This window comes from Anas acuta, chromosome 4 (genome assembly GCF_963932015.1).
Source record: "Anas acuta chromosome 4, bAnaAcu1.1, whole genome shotgun sequence".
Taxonomy (NCBI): domain Eukaryota; kingdom Metazoa; phylum Chordata; class Aves; order Anseriformes; family Anatidae; genus Anas; species Anas acuta.
In genome coordinates, this window is record NC_088982.1 from 69,409,737 (window position 1) to 69,426,152 (window position 16,416).

Sequence of the window (16,416 nt, forward strand, 5' to 3'; positions counted from 1 at the left end):
CCTGGAAATGTTATCAGTTACAGGGCTGAGGAAACAAGTGCACCACATCAGATACTGCAAGTTGCAGGAGTCTGTTTTTCTAAGAGGAGAAACGCTCAGGCTCTGCCAAAAGGTCAAATGGAAAAGAGTGCAGCAAAGGGATAAAGATTTGGTCTGTGCCAAGAAAGCTTGTCTCATTGTATCTACAGTTTTGCATTTATATATATATTTTTTTAGCTATCGTAGTTTCTTTACTAGTCTCTCATCCTGCAACACTGTGCTTAGAAGTAATTTTACAGGCATAAAACACCCTCTACAAACAACGGAGCCACTCTGCTTGGTAAAAATGGAGCACACATGTGAAGGATTGAGCCCTTAGATCAAAAGCTCTGTGGGGCAAGGACTGTCATTTCTGCTGAGTGCCTTATACAAATACTTTTCTCTCTTTCCCTTTGCATTATCAAATGCCTTCCACCTACCTTATGCAATTTCTTCTTCTGTTCTTAATGATAATAGCTTACATTATATAGTACCTTTCATCCAGAAGAATCCCAAATGCTTTGCAGCCCACAGACGGGGATTATCTCGCCCACTGCCAGAACTCAGCTAGGTTTAGGCTCAATGGTGTCACTTTTACGCTAGATAGCACACGGCAAGTGAAGGGATTTTTAAAAAGCTCGTATTACTCGTGATTAGTACCTTGGACCACCTACTTAATTCTTCTGGAAAGACCCCAAAACTGCGATTGTGTCACGTCTACATTGGCAGAAAGAGGAGCCAACAGAGAGATGGAATAAAGATCAGGGGGTGACTGGCATGGTGGAAATATGTACTGAGGCCAGGCTGGGTTGTTTTCCACCATGACTTTTACACCAGCACAAAGTCCTGGCAAGAGCTGGTGCCTGCTAGACGTGCTCAGGACCCCTTCTCCACCAAAAGCATCCCCCCAGCCTGCCAAAGTGCATTCCTCTCCATTTCCCCTCTCCTTGTCACTACTTATTCTGCTGAGTTCATGCCTGAATGCATAGCTGTAAATCCGAATACAGTTATGAAATAGAAACCTTTCTCTTCTTTCAAAGGCATTGTTTAATCAAGGCGACAGGTGGGGACAATCAGTTATGCACCAGAAAAGTAGTACTTTGAGAATCCTACATACAAAAAGGAATAATATAAGGGGCAGTTCAGGTATTTCCTTTGCTCTAGAAGAAGCCAGCGCAGCTTCCAGTGAAAAAGCAGCATTCCAGAATGGAAAATCTAAATGCAGAATATAACTTGCTAAATGTGTATGTGCAGATTGCAAAAATGAATTATTTTAAGGGGCTTGTTCCCCACCCATAAGCTATTTTGCCATGTTATATGGCTTGCTCTTGTCTGTAACCAGTAATAGCCCTAAAGCAGATTTTGGCAAACTGTCAGACAGGCACTTGAAAGCTGAAGCAAATCACTTGTTTAGTCTCTTCTAATAAAAAGCATAAAGACATGGAGACAAAACTCTGATTTTCCAGATGCAACTTGGTCCAGTCAAAGTCTTCAGGAGATAAAAATTAGGCTATCACGACTGAAAAACGGTAGTGCAAGATTCAGTCACACAACATAAACCTACACAGGCACCTTCCACATTCCCACACTTCTTCCAGCAGTCCAGTACGGCAATCCACAACGTGATGATTTAGCCCACAGCTCACCAAAGACCAGAGAAGGGAGAAAGCAGATTCTTGGTACAACAAAAAGCCCGATCACAGCGTGGACTTCAGTGTAAGACTAAATCCTGACTATATTAAACATTTATGGTATGTGGGCTGAAGAACCTTGCAGTTTTGCACTTGAAATGGTGTATTTCTACTTGTAGAATGTATCACCTCCCAACGATGCTGTTAACACTTAAAAGTAAGTTTTTAAAAAATCAGCCAATAAAGCAGAAGTGGTTTTATAGAATCTTATTTTTACGAAACTTCTCTGCATAGTATAAATATAGAACTGGCAAGATAATGCACCGATCCATTTTACAAACACATTGCAAGTAACTCAGCTGTTTGGGACTACATGTTTTTATATCAATATGACAGAAGCGTACTAAGATGTCGTTTGTAAAACGAAACAGCGGTGTCTGCTGCCATCTTAACTAGTTACTGCTACACAACCACGTATCATGCGACCTATGTTGTTTCTAACATATATTTCATAATAACTCCCTTGGCTTAGAGTCTGAACTCTTCAAAGGAAAGACTCAAACTGTATCTCAAAAGCTGCTGCAAGGGTTTCTGATGGACCACTGAGCGGTCAATCAGATAAGATCCAGATCAGCTATGATCTGGATGAACAAATCCAGATTAGATTTTATTTGGTAACTGTGCACCTCAATTTGCAAAACCAAGCAACAAAACAAATAAAAAAAAATCCCATTTGTTTTATGAGCACTCTAACAATGCATTTATCCCTGGTATTTAACTTTCTTCTAGTCAAAGGTAGGTATGTTGGGCAGGACAGTTTTCCTTCATAGATTTTCCTTCACAAGCCAGCTAAAGATGCTACCATTCGACCTCCGCATTCTACATCCTTGCTGCTCGTGTCTGCACTGGGTCTCAGCACTTTCAACAGGGCACATGTCCATCACTGCTCCATGGATTCAAGTGCCAGAGATCACGCACTGCTGCAACCCAGATTTAAGCAGAACTCATTCATTCTCTCCAGCACAGCATGCTATGTTGCTGGCTTTTTTGTTCTCTCTTTCTCTGGTTCTTCCATTTCATAAGAATTTTGCATACAGGAGGCTCAGATCAACTAAGTCAGTAAGTCAAATTGTGTGTCACTATTCCTCTCTATCCCTTTTCTAATAGCTCATGTCTATTAATCCTATTTAACTTGTTTAAGATGCAGAGCAGACTGCCTTCTGTGCTATATTTGGATGGTCGCTATAAGTTCCTAGGACTGTTCTCCATCAGCTCTCTTGCACAGATGTAGCAGGATTTGGCCGAATACCAAATAGCCTTTATGAAAACCCCAACAGTGACATTTACACGGACCTCTTTTGCTCACAGTGGTGTCTGCAAAGAGCCTCTGTTCCTGAAGTGGTTAAATTACTGTCAAATACACACAATAGGCTGCAAGCAGTTTCACAGCCAAAAATAAAGAAATAAGAAACTTACTTCAATGCTGAAGTACCCTCTGTCCACATAGTCCCCCAGGAAGAGGTACCGCGTGTTGGCAGGAGAACCTCCCACTTCAAATAGTTTCATCAAGTCAAAGAATTGGCCATGGATGTCTCCACAAACTGCAAGAAAAAGAAAAGAAAGAGCTGTATTCAGTTTCACCATGCTACAATCATCTTAGGCACCCACATTCTGAAGTCAGTCTCTCTCACAAGAAACACGTTATGGCCATTTGTGCATCGTCCTCTAGTTCAATGAGCAGTGAGAGCTGGCAGCTGTTCAGCAGAAGCAGTTTATCTATGATGTGCATCCACCTAAGTGTGCAAGATGCTAATTAGAGGAGAGCTATCAAGCAAACCTGACGAATATTTATTTCCACAGATACCTGTCCACACCGTCTGCTGCCCAGCAGAGCACACAGCACTGGCAATAGGAGTAAGATGAGCCAAAGAAGGCGTGAAAAGAGAAAAAGCTGAAGCAAATTTACTCTTCCTTTCACCATCACGCCTCTGTTTGTCTCAGCCCCCGATGAACAAGGCCACGCTTTCTGGGAAAGACAAAACATGCCAGTCCTGTGTATGCTACTGCTTCGTAACTGACAAATTTTGGACTTCAGGTTCCTTTAGAACTGGAAGAAACCATACAAAAAATGGCCTGTTTGCTTCTCTAAAGCATGTCTTAGACAAGACGACACAGATTTTTCATGCTTTAGCCTTTACCACTTTATGTAACCTTGCATAATTATGATTTGTTTCACTTCATTACAATGAAGTCAACCTAACCAGCAGCACCTCGATCAAGAGCAGCTCCCCGGACACCAGGCAGAGCAATGTGCAGCCAGGGCTACGCAGAGACGCCTCTTTTTGTGTCTCAGACTCAATAGATCAGCTCTGCTGTCCTGTGAAATTCATACTCACTGCTGGGCGATTTCAAACATCTGCAGGAAGGAAGGCAAAGCTTTTGGAGTCCCCCATGGAAGCTTAACTAACAATGCCGTGTCAAAACCTGGTTTGTTTTGTTTCCTCTACCCAAGGGAAGGGGAGAAAAACAAAACAAAACAACACAACTTGGCCCCAGTTTAGGGCCAAGCCCAGGCCTTTTCAGGCAACAAGCTTTAACAAAGAAAAATGTTAACAGCCTTAAGGCCTGAAACTGAAAGAGATAAGGGATGGAGGGAGAAGCACTGCAGCTTGGTCCCCCAGGAGAGTGGATGCAAAGGAGTTTAGCCTAGGAACGTCTGTCAAACACCAGCCTTAGGTATGGCAATATCCAGACCAGTTTTGGGCTGCTCCTGATTCAGCCTTTCCTCTGATACTATTCTATTTCCAAGGTTTAACAAAACTGGCTTGTTACCATTGGCTTCTGGGGATTTTCACAAGCTTCTGAAGCGACGTGGCTCCCCCTTTCTCCAGGCCTTTTTGGTAAACACAAAGACACCTGCATGAACCTCATTCCTCCCACTTTTAGACTGGGTCTCCCTCCATCGAATTACATTGTCACCACCGAATTACATTGCATAATCTCTTTTTTCCAAGTCAATTTTTTCCCCCATGAGTTTTAGATGACAGCCTTCACGTTGAAGCCATCAACAGCTAGAATTTCTAGCTAAGAATAATTACTGCCATCATTTATGCAACATCAACACTATTTAAATCCTCAAGTAGTACAAAACCACTCCTATTTCTTTAAAAAAATAATAAAATGTGTACCCCAAAAGGAGAAAATATTTTTATCGTGTCTTCGTTTGAACATGTTCATCCACGAAACCAAAGCACAGTGCCTGCCTGTACTCCTCTGCATGGACACTGTGGGAAGATTACGAACACGTGGCGTGCATCGATGGCCAGGCAATCTGCTCTCCTAACTTCCAGCAGAAGAGCTTTTAGTTATATAACTGTACAGCTCTCCCAATTATCGCCCGCCCCCATTTGCTCCAACCATAAAAAAAAAAAAACTGAAGTTGAACGCGACTGAAAGATTTTTAGATGGATTCAACTTTTGCTCTTTCCCAAAACCACCAAGGAAGAAGGGAGTTATTTATTTATCGCTCTCTGTGTGGACAGGTAAGCACACCAAGGCCATTACAGAGAAACCAGCAAGGTTGAAAAGCTTTCTCCAAGCAGCTACACGTCCCCAAGCTTGTTACGAGTCAGAAAAGCAGAAAGCAAATCAGTGAAGAGGACAGAAATAAAAACCGCAGAGCCTCGCAACCCCACGGCTTGCAAAACTTCTGAATCGGGCTGGAGAATCGATAGCTGATGGGAACTCCAGACGTTTTACACACAGCAGCCTATTCTTTCCAGACTTGACAACAGATCCAGAAATACATCCAAGAAAAAAAAAAAAAAGAGAAAGCTAAAAAGCCCTCGAGCTCAGTCTTGCCAAGCAATTGCAGTAGTTCCAAAATAGAAGCATCGCATCAGTAGGTAAAAGCAGTGGGAGCAAGGGAAGATGCTCAAAATTAAGAGTTAACGCTGAGATTTAATTTTCAGCGAGATCCCAGAATTCCGACTGAAAGACCACAGTGTTACATAGCGGCAGCCCGCGCAGTGTTTGGCTTTGGGACAGCGTGAAGTACTTCAAGGATCTCACACTTTCCAGGTCTGAACGTACAGACCCGAAATGTCCTTTGACTGTGAAGCCTGGGTACCCACGTTCTGACGGGTGGTTTTATTCGGAAATAAATTTAAGAGCGATTTCTTAAAAACTGTATGCAGTCTGAAACCAACTGCTTTAAAGCTGTAGTTTTGCCTTCTTTCTTTTCCAGCTCTAAACCCATACAAATCTCCTATCTGGAAGATTTCCCAGGCAGCTGAATCGATGCTTTATCTCTCCTTAGGTGGGGACAGAAGAGATCCAGCATTGTATTTCCATTCATCAAGGCAGAATCAGCCCTCAGCCATGGCTCTGCTGTGTCCCTTCAGGTCTTTGAGCTTCTGATGGCTCACACTCTCGCAGCACAGTCCAACTAACAGCCTACAGCAGAGGTCCACATCCACACCACCTTCCCCCTTCATGTTACAGACGAAAATTTTGAAAGCCCAGTGACTGCTGTGGGTCTGTGCTTATTCTTGGACGAGCATTACCACTGGATCTCTGGTTTCTTTCAGTTTTGCTGAAAATTTCCCTTTGTATACTCTTTTGGTATCAGAACACTAGCTATTGAACAACCTATGTTGCAAAATACGAACTTTTTTTTCTATTAAATGATAACAAAATAAAACCTCTCCACTCCAACAGCACAGTGAAGCAGGAAATTCAATTCTTAATGAAAATCTCCAGGATCAATACACTTATGGATTTAAAGTATGAGCATGGGGGACATAAAACACAGTTTGTGTGTGTGTGTGGAATTAACATTAAAAGCAGCTGTGCTTATACAAAAACAAATTCCTCAAAAGGAGGAATACTTTATATGGTATGGCTTCTATTAGAATTGCCCCTGTTTTCCTGTATTACTGGAATCCTGACACTGTGTCATGACACTGAACTGATTTTTCTGTTCATCAGTTTGTAACTAAATAATCTGACTGCCTTTTTTTTTCTTTTTAACCCCCTGCCCAAAAGGGCCTTTTTCATTTATCCAGTGCTTTTTGTTTCCAACCTTCTTTGTGCCCTTCCATTGCCACCTGCACAACAGCAATTTTTCTAACAACAAAGCAATGCTTCCTCCAATTTCTCAGTAAGCTTCAGTTCTGGCCCCAAGCTTGTTAACCATGAATTTGTGTATCTGGATAATCTGAGTGTCTACCTACCTAACCTCTCGTGACACCAAGCCCACAAGTGCACTACATAGCCACATGAAGAAAACTAATTTTAAATAGTTTTACAGTCATCTACTGACTTCACTGAGGCAATGAAAAGGTTTAGGAAACACTGTTGATTTGGGGACTCATTAGAAATTTACCTTTGTTGAGGAAGTTTTCACAGATAAAATGGGCCCCTTCAAAAGATCCAGGGTTACAGGACTGTCCTTGCTATTACTGGCACCATCTCCTACCTATTATAATGAGTCCTTTCATACACTGTGCCTCCTTGCACTATGCCACCAGAACTTGTCCAGTGAAACGGTGTGCAAAGCACTATTTTAATATAAAAACAGGGATTGGACACAAGGGAGAGAGGGGATTCTCTTTTTTTCTTGCAAGAAATTGTCATCCTAATACAAATTTTTGGATGTTTTGGATGGCTTCACAGAGAGGATGTCCCTCTGAATTATGTCACAGGAACAACAACAGTGAACAGAAACCAGCGAGTTAAAGCTACACCAGCAGTGAAGGAAGCCCAAAGCTCAGCAGTTGCATTGCCACACTATTTATAGAGGAAAGTGGCAGAGTAGCAATTCAGATTGCATTATTATTGGAACAAATAGAAGTCTGCAAATGCTCTTCAGATGTCTTAGTTCAGAGAAATAATGCTCTTCACTACATCCAATCTCAGTCCAGAGACAATTATGTGCAGTTTCCCACTGCAGTTGAAAATTAAGAACAGAATGTATATTCATAGTACATTGAACACGTTTTTCTGTATATACGAGCTTGGATATACTGCACTTATTTTCACATTTATCATGTAATTATTTAATTGCTATGAATTATGGTCCAATAGTAAGACACTATTAGTATCTCAGATGAATTCACATTCCATCTACCACAAGATCATGTTGCCTCTCCAAATAACATCAGGGATTAGCAGCAGATATGTAACGCTCCATTATCAGCGTCGGAAGCAACATCTGCAAATTCGTATTGTTATACCAATTAACGATAATGAAACAAAGCTACCTTTTAAATTTGAAACTAGCACTGTGTAGGGAGGAGTATGCTTTGCTTGAAAACTTGTTGTTTTCGTTCACTAAGCCAGGAATGTCTTTGCACAGAGCTCGAAGAGATTGTGCTTCAGCAAAGAAGCGTGCAATTCTTTAAATCTAGAGGGAGAAAACCACCCGATTGAGTTAAGCTGCAGAATGCAGACTGCAAATGGGTTTTCTTCACACACTGCTCAAGAACTGTGTGGCTACTCAGTTCACTACTCAGTACATGCTTCCAAGAGCTTTCCATTTGCCAAGGACCTACAAAGCCTTGCCAAAGGGGCGAGCACACTGTAAACCTGCACATCTCTGAGCTGACTCTGTGGATGTTCTGCAAACTGCATTCACCCAGGGCTGCTGGATAACACGGTAAGGAGGCTGTGCACCCCAATGAGGAAAAGTACAAAATAAAGGAAGGAACTCCAGAAATTTTGATCGGTAGCTGCTCAATGTAACACCACTCAAGACAAGCCCAGTGGTTGTGTTGTATGCATTGCTTTACAGTCACGCACTTTTATTTCTCTTTATGGGTAAGTAATGAAGTCTGCAAGTTCTTCAATTTGAGTCAGAAGCATTTAGACAGCTCACTAGGTAACATATCATCCTAAGAGAACATCTACTAGACTTGACACAATGGTCTTTCGTATGAATGTTTGCTATACGAAGTGTATTTAACAGCATAGCTCTGGATTTCCAAAGGAACCATGATTTCATTCATATCCCTACCTGCTAATCTTACATGGTTAAAACGGGTTTTCATGCATCTTTGTCTGTCACTTCATGCAAACTGAAGAGTTGATCCTACCAGGGAGAATTGGCGTTAATAAAAAACTGCAATTAAATATTTTTATAAAGAGGCCTGCCTTATCGAAGATAATGCCAGAAACCATTAGACCCTACAGTGCAGCAAAGGAAACCGCAAATGGACCATCAATGTTGCAGCTGACAACGCTGTTGGGTTGCCATCTTTCCTTCTTTTGTACTGAGCAAAACCAAGTGTCTTGGGAAAAGCTGTTTGCTGTGCAAGAGAGGAGGATGCTGTACCGCATTCTGCTCTGTGAACAACCCAAATGCTAGTGCCTGTGAAGATCAACCCACACTCACTCTTGGTAATAGGAGGTAGTTTTCTGCCACCATCCCCTGGAGGCTAGAACAAATTAATGACACTTGATTTGGGAAGGTAGAGTGAAAGAGAGTGGGGAAGGGAAAACATTGCATCAGAAAAGACCTTCGGGACAGCAGCCGGTAACATTCTCTAGGGAAGGAGAGAGCAAAAACCCAAGACGCGCTGCAGCAAACTCTTCAGATTTTAAGGCTACAAAAATATCTTCAGCAAGAAGTTTTTAAAAATAGCTCTGCAAAACTACTTTCCCATTTGCATTGTAAAATTACTTGCAGTGTCCCAAAACAACAACAAAGGTACACAAACCTGGCAAGCAGAGGAGCTCCTTTCTATACACAGGAGATCACCAGAAACAGCAGCTCTCAATAAACCGCCTCTGCCAACTGCTGTAAAACCTACACCAGCAGAGAAGAATCCCCTCGGCCCCCACTCCTACCCCACCTGCATTTTTCAGGAGAGCGAGCAGGTATCACACTGCAGTGAGGTGGCAAACAGAGACTTTCAATTCCCAGTCAGAGCAATGTAGGAGTAGAAATGGGACGTCGGTCTAGTGAGTTCCCCCAGCCCACACCCAACTGCATCAAAACCTACTGGCTCTTTCCCTGCCACCCTCCAAGGGCAGCACTGCCCCTGAGCATCTTTCACAGCAGATGGAAAAACAAGCACGCTGTCATCGTCCCTTGTTAATGCATCCTCAGTATCAGCGAGCAATGCTTATCCCCCAAATAACCTCATCAGAAGGATCACTTGCGAGGGAAGTGCTTCACTGGTGTACGGGCTAGGATTCCCAGTTCGTATCCTTAGACCAAGGTTATTTATAGCAGTAGGGAAATTCTCTGATCCCCAGCTTTACAGACGTGAAAAGCAAAGGCCTGAAGAAGCTTCATAAATTATAAGGTCACAAGCTCAGTCAGTGGAAGAGCAGAGAGGGAATAATCCATCCTCAGAGTGCTTCATCCAGTCTCACCAGGGCAATGGACACCTTCCTAGAGAGGAGGAAGGTCCTGCACAAGGAGCAGGCACAGACTGGCCTTGCACAGTGCTCCAAATGAAACAAATAGGGAAATAGTAGAATAGGGGAAAGGGCTTTTGAAAAAGAAAAGCTCTGATATGCTCGTTTGATTGTCTTAAAGTAGGATTTCAGAGCGTTATTCCCCTAGCAGCTTGCAATCTAATTACCTTCCAAGCACCCGAGTATTTACAAGATTTTAAAGGCAGAAGCATTAACATCTCAAGCTTCAATATATCAATGCCTGGCATCTAAAAACCTAACCACAAAAAAAGAAAAAAGTGATGTTCACACTGGCCTGTAATAAGTATTTTCCATTTTTACCAGAGAATACCGTGTTGTCACAGTCTCTTCTTTCTAAACCATAACAAATTTGCTTTATGCTCCATCCCACCCCCAACTTGGTGTTTCATTAAGAACCAGCAGCAGTACTCTGTGACAAAAAGCATCCTTCTTCCTTCAGCACGACAGTTTGTCTTATCAATGGGAGGTGAACATTTGCTCGACATGAACCAATGCATTTGTTTATTACCTTTAGATCTGCAGCACTCCGCCTGCGTTTCGCAGAAACAGCCCTTAAAGGAAAATAAAAATAGCGGCTCTCAAATTCCTGGGCTTTTAATAAGCAACTGGCAGTATCAGTGTGATACTTGTGTGCACCCTGGCTGGTAGGAGAAGGCACGATTAATTTCTAAGGAATGCTGTGAAATTCAGCATTGGGATTTAATGACCTGTACTGAGAGCCGTGGGAGAAAAAGAACAGGCAGTGAGGGCCTACAGAGCTTTAACCTCAGCTTGTGCACCCCTGTCTTTAACAGGCTCCAGCTATTATTTTATTCCAACAGTTTTGTAGTACAGGTGTTCATACACGAAGAGGCTACCTCCAGGACAGTGATGGCAGCGAGTATTTTCACGTTTTTCACTCAGGCCACGTAAGATGACCTTTTCAAATTAGAGGATCCAAATTCCACAACCAAAATCTTATACAAAACTCAAGCAAAATTAACCATTTGTTAAAGATTATAGAGTACTTAGGTTATCCAGGAAGCACTGATGTTGCACTATGCTGAGAAAATGTAATTCTCTGTGGAAAAAAAAGATTAAATTCTGAGAAAAGAGAAAGCTCTCCACAGTGATTTCAATCCTGGTAAAAGCTCATCTTACAATTATTGAAAAGAAGAGTTGACCCCATTAATTTCTTCTTGCTGAAAACGTATGCCTAAACATGGTCTTGAGTAGGTGGCAAAATTCACATGCTGATTCTAATTCAACATGACTATGTTAAAAAGGTTGTTTGTTTCCCAAAAGCTAACACTGATTAAGGAAAGACATGCCACGCTTTATGGCAGCCTGGCATCAGCATGGACAGAATTGTGTAAATGGATTTGAAAGTGATGAAGAACAAAGTCATGTAATAGCTGGGTTTTTCAGCTTTCCTGAAATGATCTTTAAAAACGAATGATATAGTAAATATATACATATATATTGTCTTAAATATAGCACTAAAAAAATTAGCCCATAAAAAAAACTTTTTACTTGATGACAATTATGAAAATGAGCCCCTCCAAAAAAGCGAGGCTGATGAACAAATCAGCCACCTTACCTACATTTCTTGCTATAACCTTGCTACTAAGGATATAAAACAATGGACACAATCTTAGTAGCACTTGGCAGTATTTGGGGGGGCAACCAGGCAGATTTGGGCTAGGCCTTGTGCCTTGCTCCTCAAGCAAACTAGGCTGTCTCTCCCACTATATTGAACTGGCTGAGGAAACAAACATAAATATGTATGTATGTAAGTCAGAGGGAAGAAGTATTTTTCTTTTTTGCAAATAGCAGCCAACCACACCCTATACAGTGAGCTGAGTACTGCTATTCATAAACAGAGGGAAGACAACAACGTCACCATCAAAAACACTTTGCAAAGAGAATATTGGGTGAAAAATACTCTATTATTATACTGAGTTGGTCTTTATGGTCTGTAGTCTTATCAGTAATTTCAAATGTAGACTTATCAGATGTATTTTTAATAATTACGGACCAAGCATTAGCAGAAGTCAATGTTTAAATACCTTACCAATCAGCCAAACGGGATTTCACTGGCATTTGATTAGGATGAACACTGCATGCGAATCAAGTGTATGCGAATTAAGCATCTTTGCCCAAGGATCTCCATCATCTTACCCGTTCCACTTGCAGGATCAAGGCCTGCTTCAATTAGCCTCATGTGAACAGATCACATATACATAAATAGGCAATAACAACACGTACGGCCTGAGAACTGCCCCAAACACAGCACCACATAAGAAATATCACCTCACAGACTTGGTATTTTAATAAAATATTGTATGTACGGAGAGCAAGTAAACTCCTGAGTCAGCTTTTGTAATGTTGGGTATTGCAACAACGTGATTTTCAGGCCGTTCAGAGTTTATTGATTATGATAGGAGCTACGTGATTATTTCTTCCACAGCACTTCCCAGACTCTCTAGTTACAAAGAACAAAATCCCGGACACACATAATCGAAATATGAAACGGTATTTACACGACCTTATGATTTTTTTTTCCCCAATATCAGGTACAACCATTTTAATGAAGCCTTTACAATAAAGTATCTGATAACACAGTGCTTTTCTTCTTAAAGAAACATTCAGAAGCACGTGCTTTTAGCAGAAAATACATCAGAAAATGCAAGAGACCAGCAACCGATTCCCTCAGACACCCGCTCTTCTCTGAGAGAAAGTCCAAGAGTAGATGTGAAAGAAGCAGAAACCAACTGCACTATGCATCAGAAGAAACAATTACCATCCTTTAATGCAAAAATATTCAAAGTTGCTGACAAAAAATATGCATAAAACCCCTCAAATATAGATTTTTGCAAACAAACTACACTGCAATTGTAGGTGCATGTTGCTGATGGCAGTGGCCAGACCTGTATGGCCATACCAAGAGGCTGCCACAGCAATAGTAAATAAATAAAATAAAGCCTTTTATCGATGTCACGTTACAGAGAAGTGCCTAGCACTGCATACTGCTGTAATACCCACACCAGAAAGTATTTGGGCCAACTTAATGCTACAAAATGCCCATTTTCTTGCTGCTTTCTTAGCGCTGAGAGCGGCCTTCAGGGATGTGAAGACACACAGCTTCACCCTGCACCCACTGGCATTGATTTCCGACAGCTGCACAAGCCAAATTAGTTTCTGCTCCACTTGATCAATACAACCCTGTCATCTGTTACAGGGATTTCTAAACTACATCGGACTAGATACACAACTTACTTCCTAAATTTTCATTTTGTCAAGTCATATCGACCACGGGAAAGCTTGCCAAGAGAAGGACTGCCATTAAAGTTGCTTGGCTGCTTCCAAAAGTTTGGGAATTACCTATTGCCCTGTCTTTTTCCAGATGTACTGGTCAGTGTTAGTGCCCTAACTCACCCTGTCCTCTCAGCACTACGATGGTATAAACAAGCTAACCCTTAGTTCAACTCTTCCCAGTTCAGGGACAAGTTCCAGTCTCTTACACCAGTTGGTTTTAATAATGAAATTACAGATAAACTTAAAATAGGTCAGCCAAGGAAGACTTTTTTTTTTTTTTTTTTACTTACTGAAATCATTTCTGAACGTGTCCCTTGTGCTTGTTCTTCTTGAAGGATGGTGCATGAACTGAGTCTAGACACAAGCCAAAATACTCCAGCTCTTGTAAGGCGTGACGTGTTTAAGGAGTACAGTACTGCTGCAAGACTGCTACTCCCAGTGCAATCAGACAAATCCGTATTTTAGCAGGAGATGCTTGCTGTTCAGAACCTTGCTGGGTTAATATCTGCTGTATTTCCACAACACACCGGGATAACTAAAGCTAAGTGTGCTCTGCGATCATTATTTCAGACCACAATGCATATACTCCTTTGAATATTTTATGTAACACTATTGTAGCACAGCATACAAAAAACCAATGTCTTAATGGGGCAATAAAAAGATGACCATTTTCCTGCTTCTACTCCACGCAAGTTAGGTACTGGTCATTTGTTAACCTAACACAATGCAGTGAGACTGAAGAAGTCGAGCCCTTGTTTCATTAGATTTTTTTTCTTCTTTTTATTTTTAAATTATTATTATTTTATATATTTTTAACTTTGTTTCTCTGTAGAGTGACTCATTTTTCAGAAAAAAACATTGTCTACTTCTGGCTAAGATAAAACATAATATTATCAGTTCAGTTCATTCCAAAAATGTTCTTTTCAACTACAACTACTACAATACCAACCCCAAACCCTGCTTATAGTTTGCTTCACTTTTGTCCTGCACACATACACAGACAAATAAAAAATGATTTAAAAAAAATTCAAGCTGTGTTAAGCTGGTCAACTCCAAGCAAAACCACAAAAAAAAGTGCACCCTCCACTCAGACTACGATATTACTCACTGGAACGGTGAATTATCATGGGGAGCTGAATGTTCATTAGGAAACAAAAACTACTAGCAAAAAAAAATAATGAAGAAAGCCAACTTTCTCATGCATTCAGGAAAAATATATTTAATCCCACATCTGTACCATTTCTTGTGCAATAAAACTCCTGTCACTAGCAAGGAAAGCAGTCGACAAACAAAGCTCCACCATCTTTTCAAGAAAAAAAAAAAAGTTGACCTGCTGTCTTCTACATCGACAACACATTTTTAGGATGGAAATTGTCTATGCTCATCTTTTACATATGTTTCTAGCTACTGCAGTCCTAGATGTAATAAGCAAGGAAGAGATTTTATTCCCAAGAACATGCTGTCTTGATTTTATGCAATCTTTTGCCCGCATTACACATTCCTCCATGAAGCCCAGTTTCTGCTGCTGTATTAGTTAGCACGACTGATTGGTCAAATTTGGCTCTCAGCAGTCCAGCAATTCAAGGGAAACCATTCTCTCGTGGATTTGTTACTGTCAAGTGAAAAATGTGTGCTAGGAAAAAAATGCACTATTTGCACTTCAGTGGCTTTTCAGACTACTCCCCCTGGACTGCGATAGCAAGGTTATTTGAAGTGACTGCAAAGCAGAAACCTTACAGGCACATAAAAATAATAAAATTCTAATGTATTCATATGTTTGTTAAAGATTGTCTGCACTTAACTGAAACTTTAGATATTGCTTGGCAGTCTCTTTTTTAGCCTCTTATCCAGCCAGGTAATAAAAAAAAAATAATACCTCCTGGATCATAAACCTGTATTTATTACACCCAAATGTTTTCATGGACTCCAAAGGTTTTACAACCTATATTTTCATTGAAATTTTAACGATTTTCTTGTATATACATTTTGCATTGAGATATCTGTTACCAAATTTTGTACACGAAAATCATTAAAGACCTCAGACTGACAACATTTGATCTGCTGCTGCACACAGTTTGCTAGAAAGCTCAAGGGCATGTGGGTCAGGAGGGAAAAAAAGCCACCAAAAACTTTATATATATAAAAAAAAGCAGGATGCATAGTCATGTTTAAGAACGTGAGCCAGTACAGATAGGATCTCATCTTCAGAACACAAGTAGGAAAGGTGATTGGGTCTCAGAAGATCATCATCCTTTAAAGAATGTAATTGTGGGTGCGTCTTTCTGCGTGTAAGAGAACACGGGAGTGTCTAATCACAGGAAGCTCAGCTGATGAATCTGCTATGAAGAAACACAATTCGAGAAGAATAGGTTTTCAATCCTTTTTTTTTTTCCCTTCCTTTTCATGCAGCCTCAGACAATACACGATTTCTAAATATAATCCAAAAATAAATACTTTTTACTCAAAAGAAAGCATGCAGATCTAGGAAATACTTGAGTTTTTCCATCAAAGTAACAAGCTATATAACACAGAGACAGTTAAGTAGGAGAATATCAATGTGGAAGATGGGTACACATTCCTTGGCACAGCATTTTATCAAGACTACAAACAAATCTCCACAACCACTAAGAAGAAGAGCCAATGCCACCTTTCATAAATGTTAGTGCTTTAAGAATTATTTAAGTCTAAAAGACTAAAGAGCTAAATACACGAAAAAAAGTCCTCTTGGTTCATGTCAAACACGTCTTCAGATTTGATTAAACTCTTATTTAAAAGACACCGTGAAAATGGACCAAATGACAAAATCTAAAACTCTAGAGCTGTTTAGACAACTTCTCCAAGAGGACAGAGGATTAGAAACCCATGGACTACTTTGCTATAAACCATTCCATCAAGGACCAAGAAAGCAAACTGAGCTAGAAGGGATCTCATGATCTGGACAGTCTAGAAGATCCTCCTCCAACATACAGAGAGCCTGAGTTGTCCCTCCCAAGCTGAACAAGGAATCACAGGCTCATAAGGGTTA

At 40.8% G+C, this 16,416-nt stretch overlaps 1 protein-coding gene across 7 annotated transcripts in view; it reads right to left on the bottom strand.

Moving 5' to 3' along the window:
- PPP3CA (protein phosphatase 3 catalytic subunit alpha) overlaps positions 1 to 16,416 on the bottom strand; it is a 190,338-nt gene that overhangs the window by 55,782 nt on the left and 118,140 nt on the right. For all 7 annotated transcript variants that reach the window (XM_068681840.1, XM_068681839.1, XM_068681836.1 and 4 more), the window contains exon 3: positions 3,126 to 3,250. In XM_068681840.1, the coding sequence (XP_068537941.1) occupies positions 3,126 to 3,250 (125 nt within the window). The remainder of the gene's footprint in view (positions 1 to 3,125; positions 3,251 to 16,416) is intronic.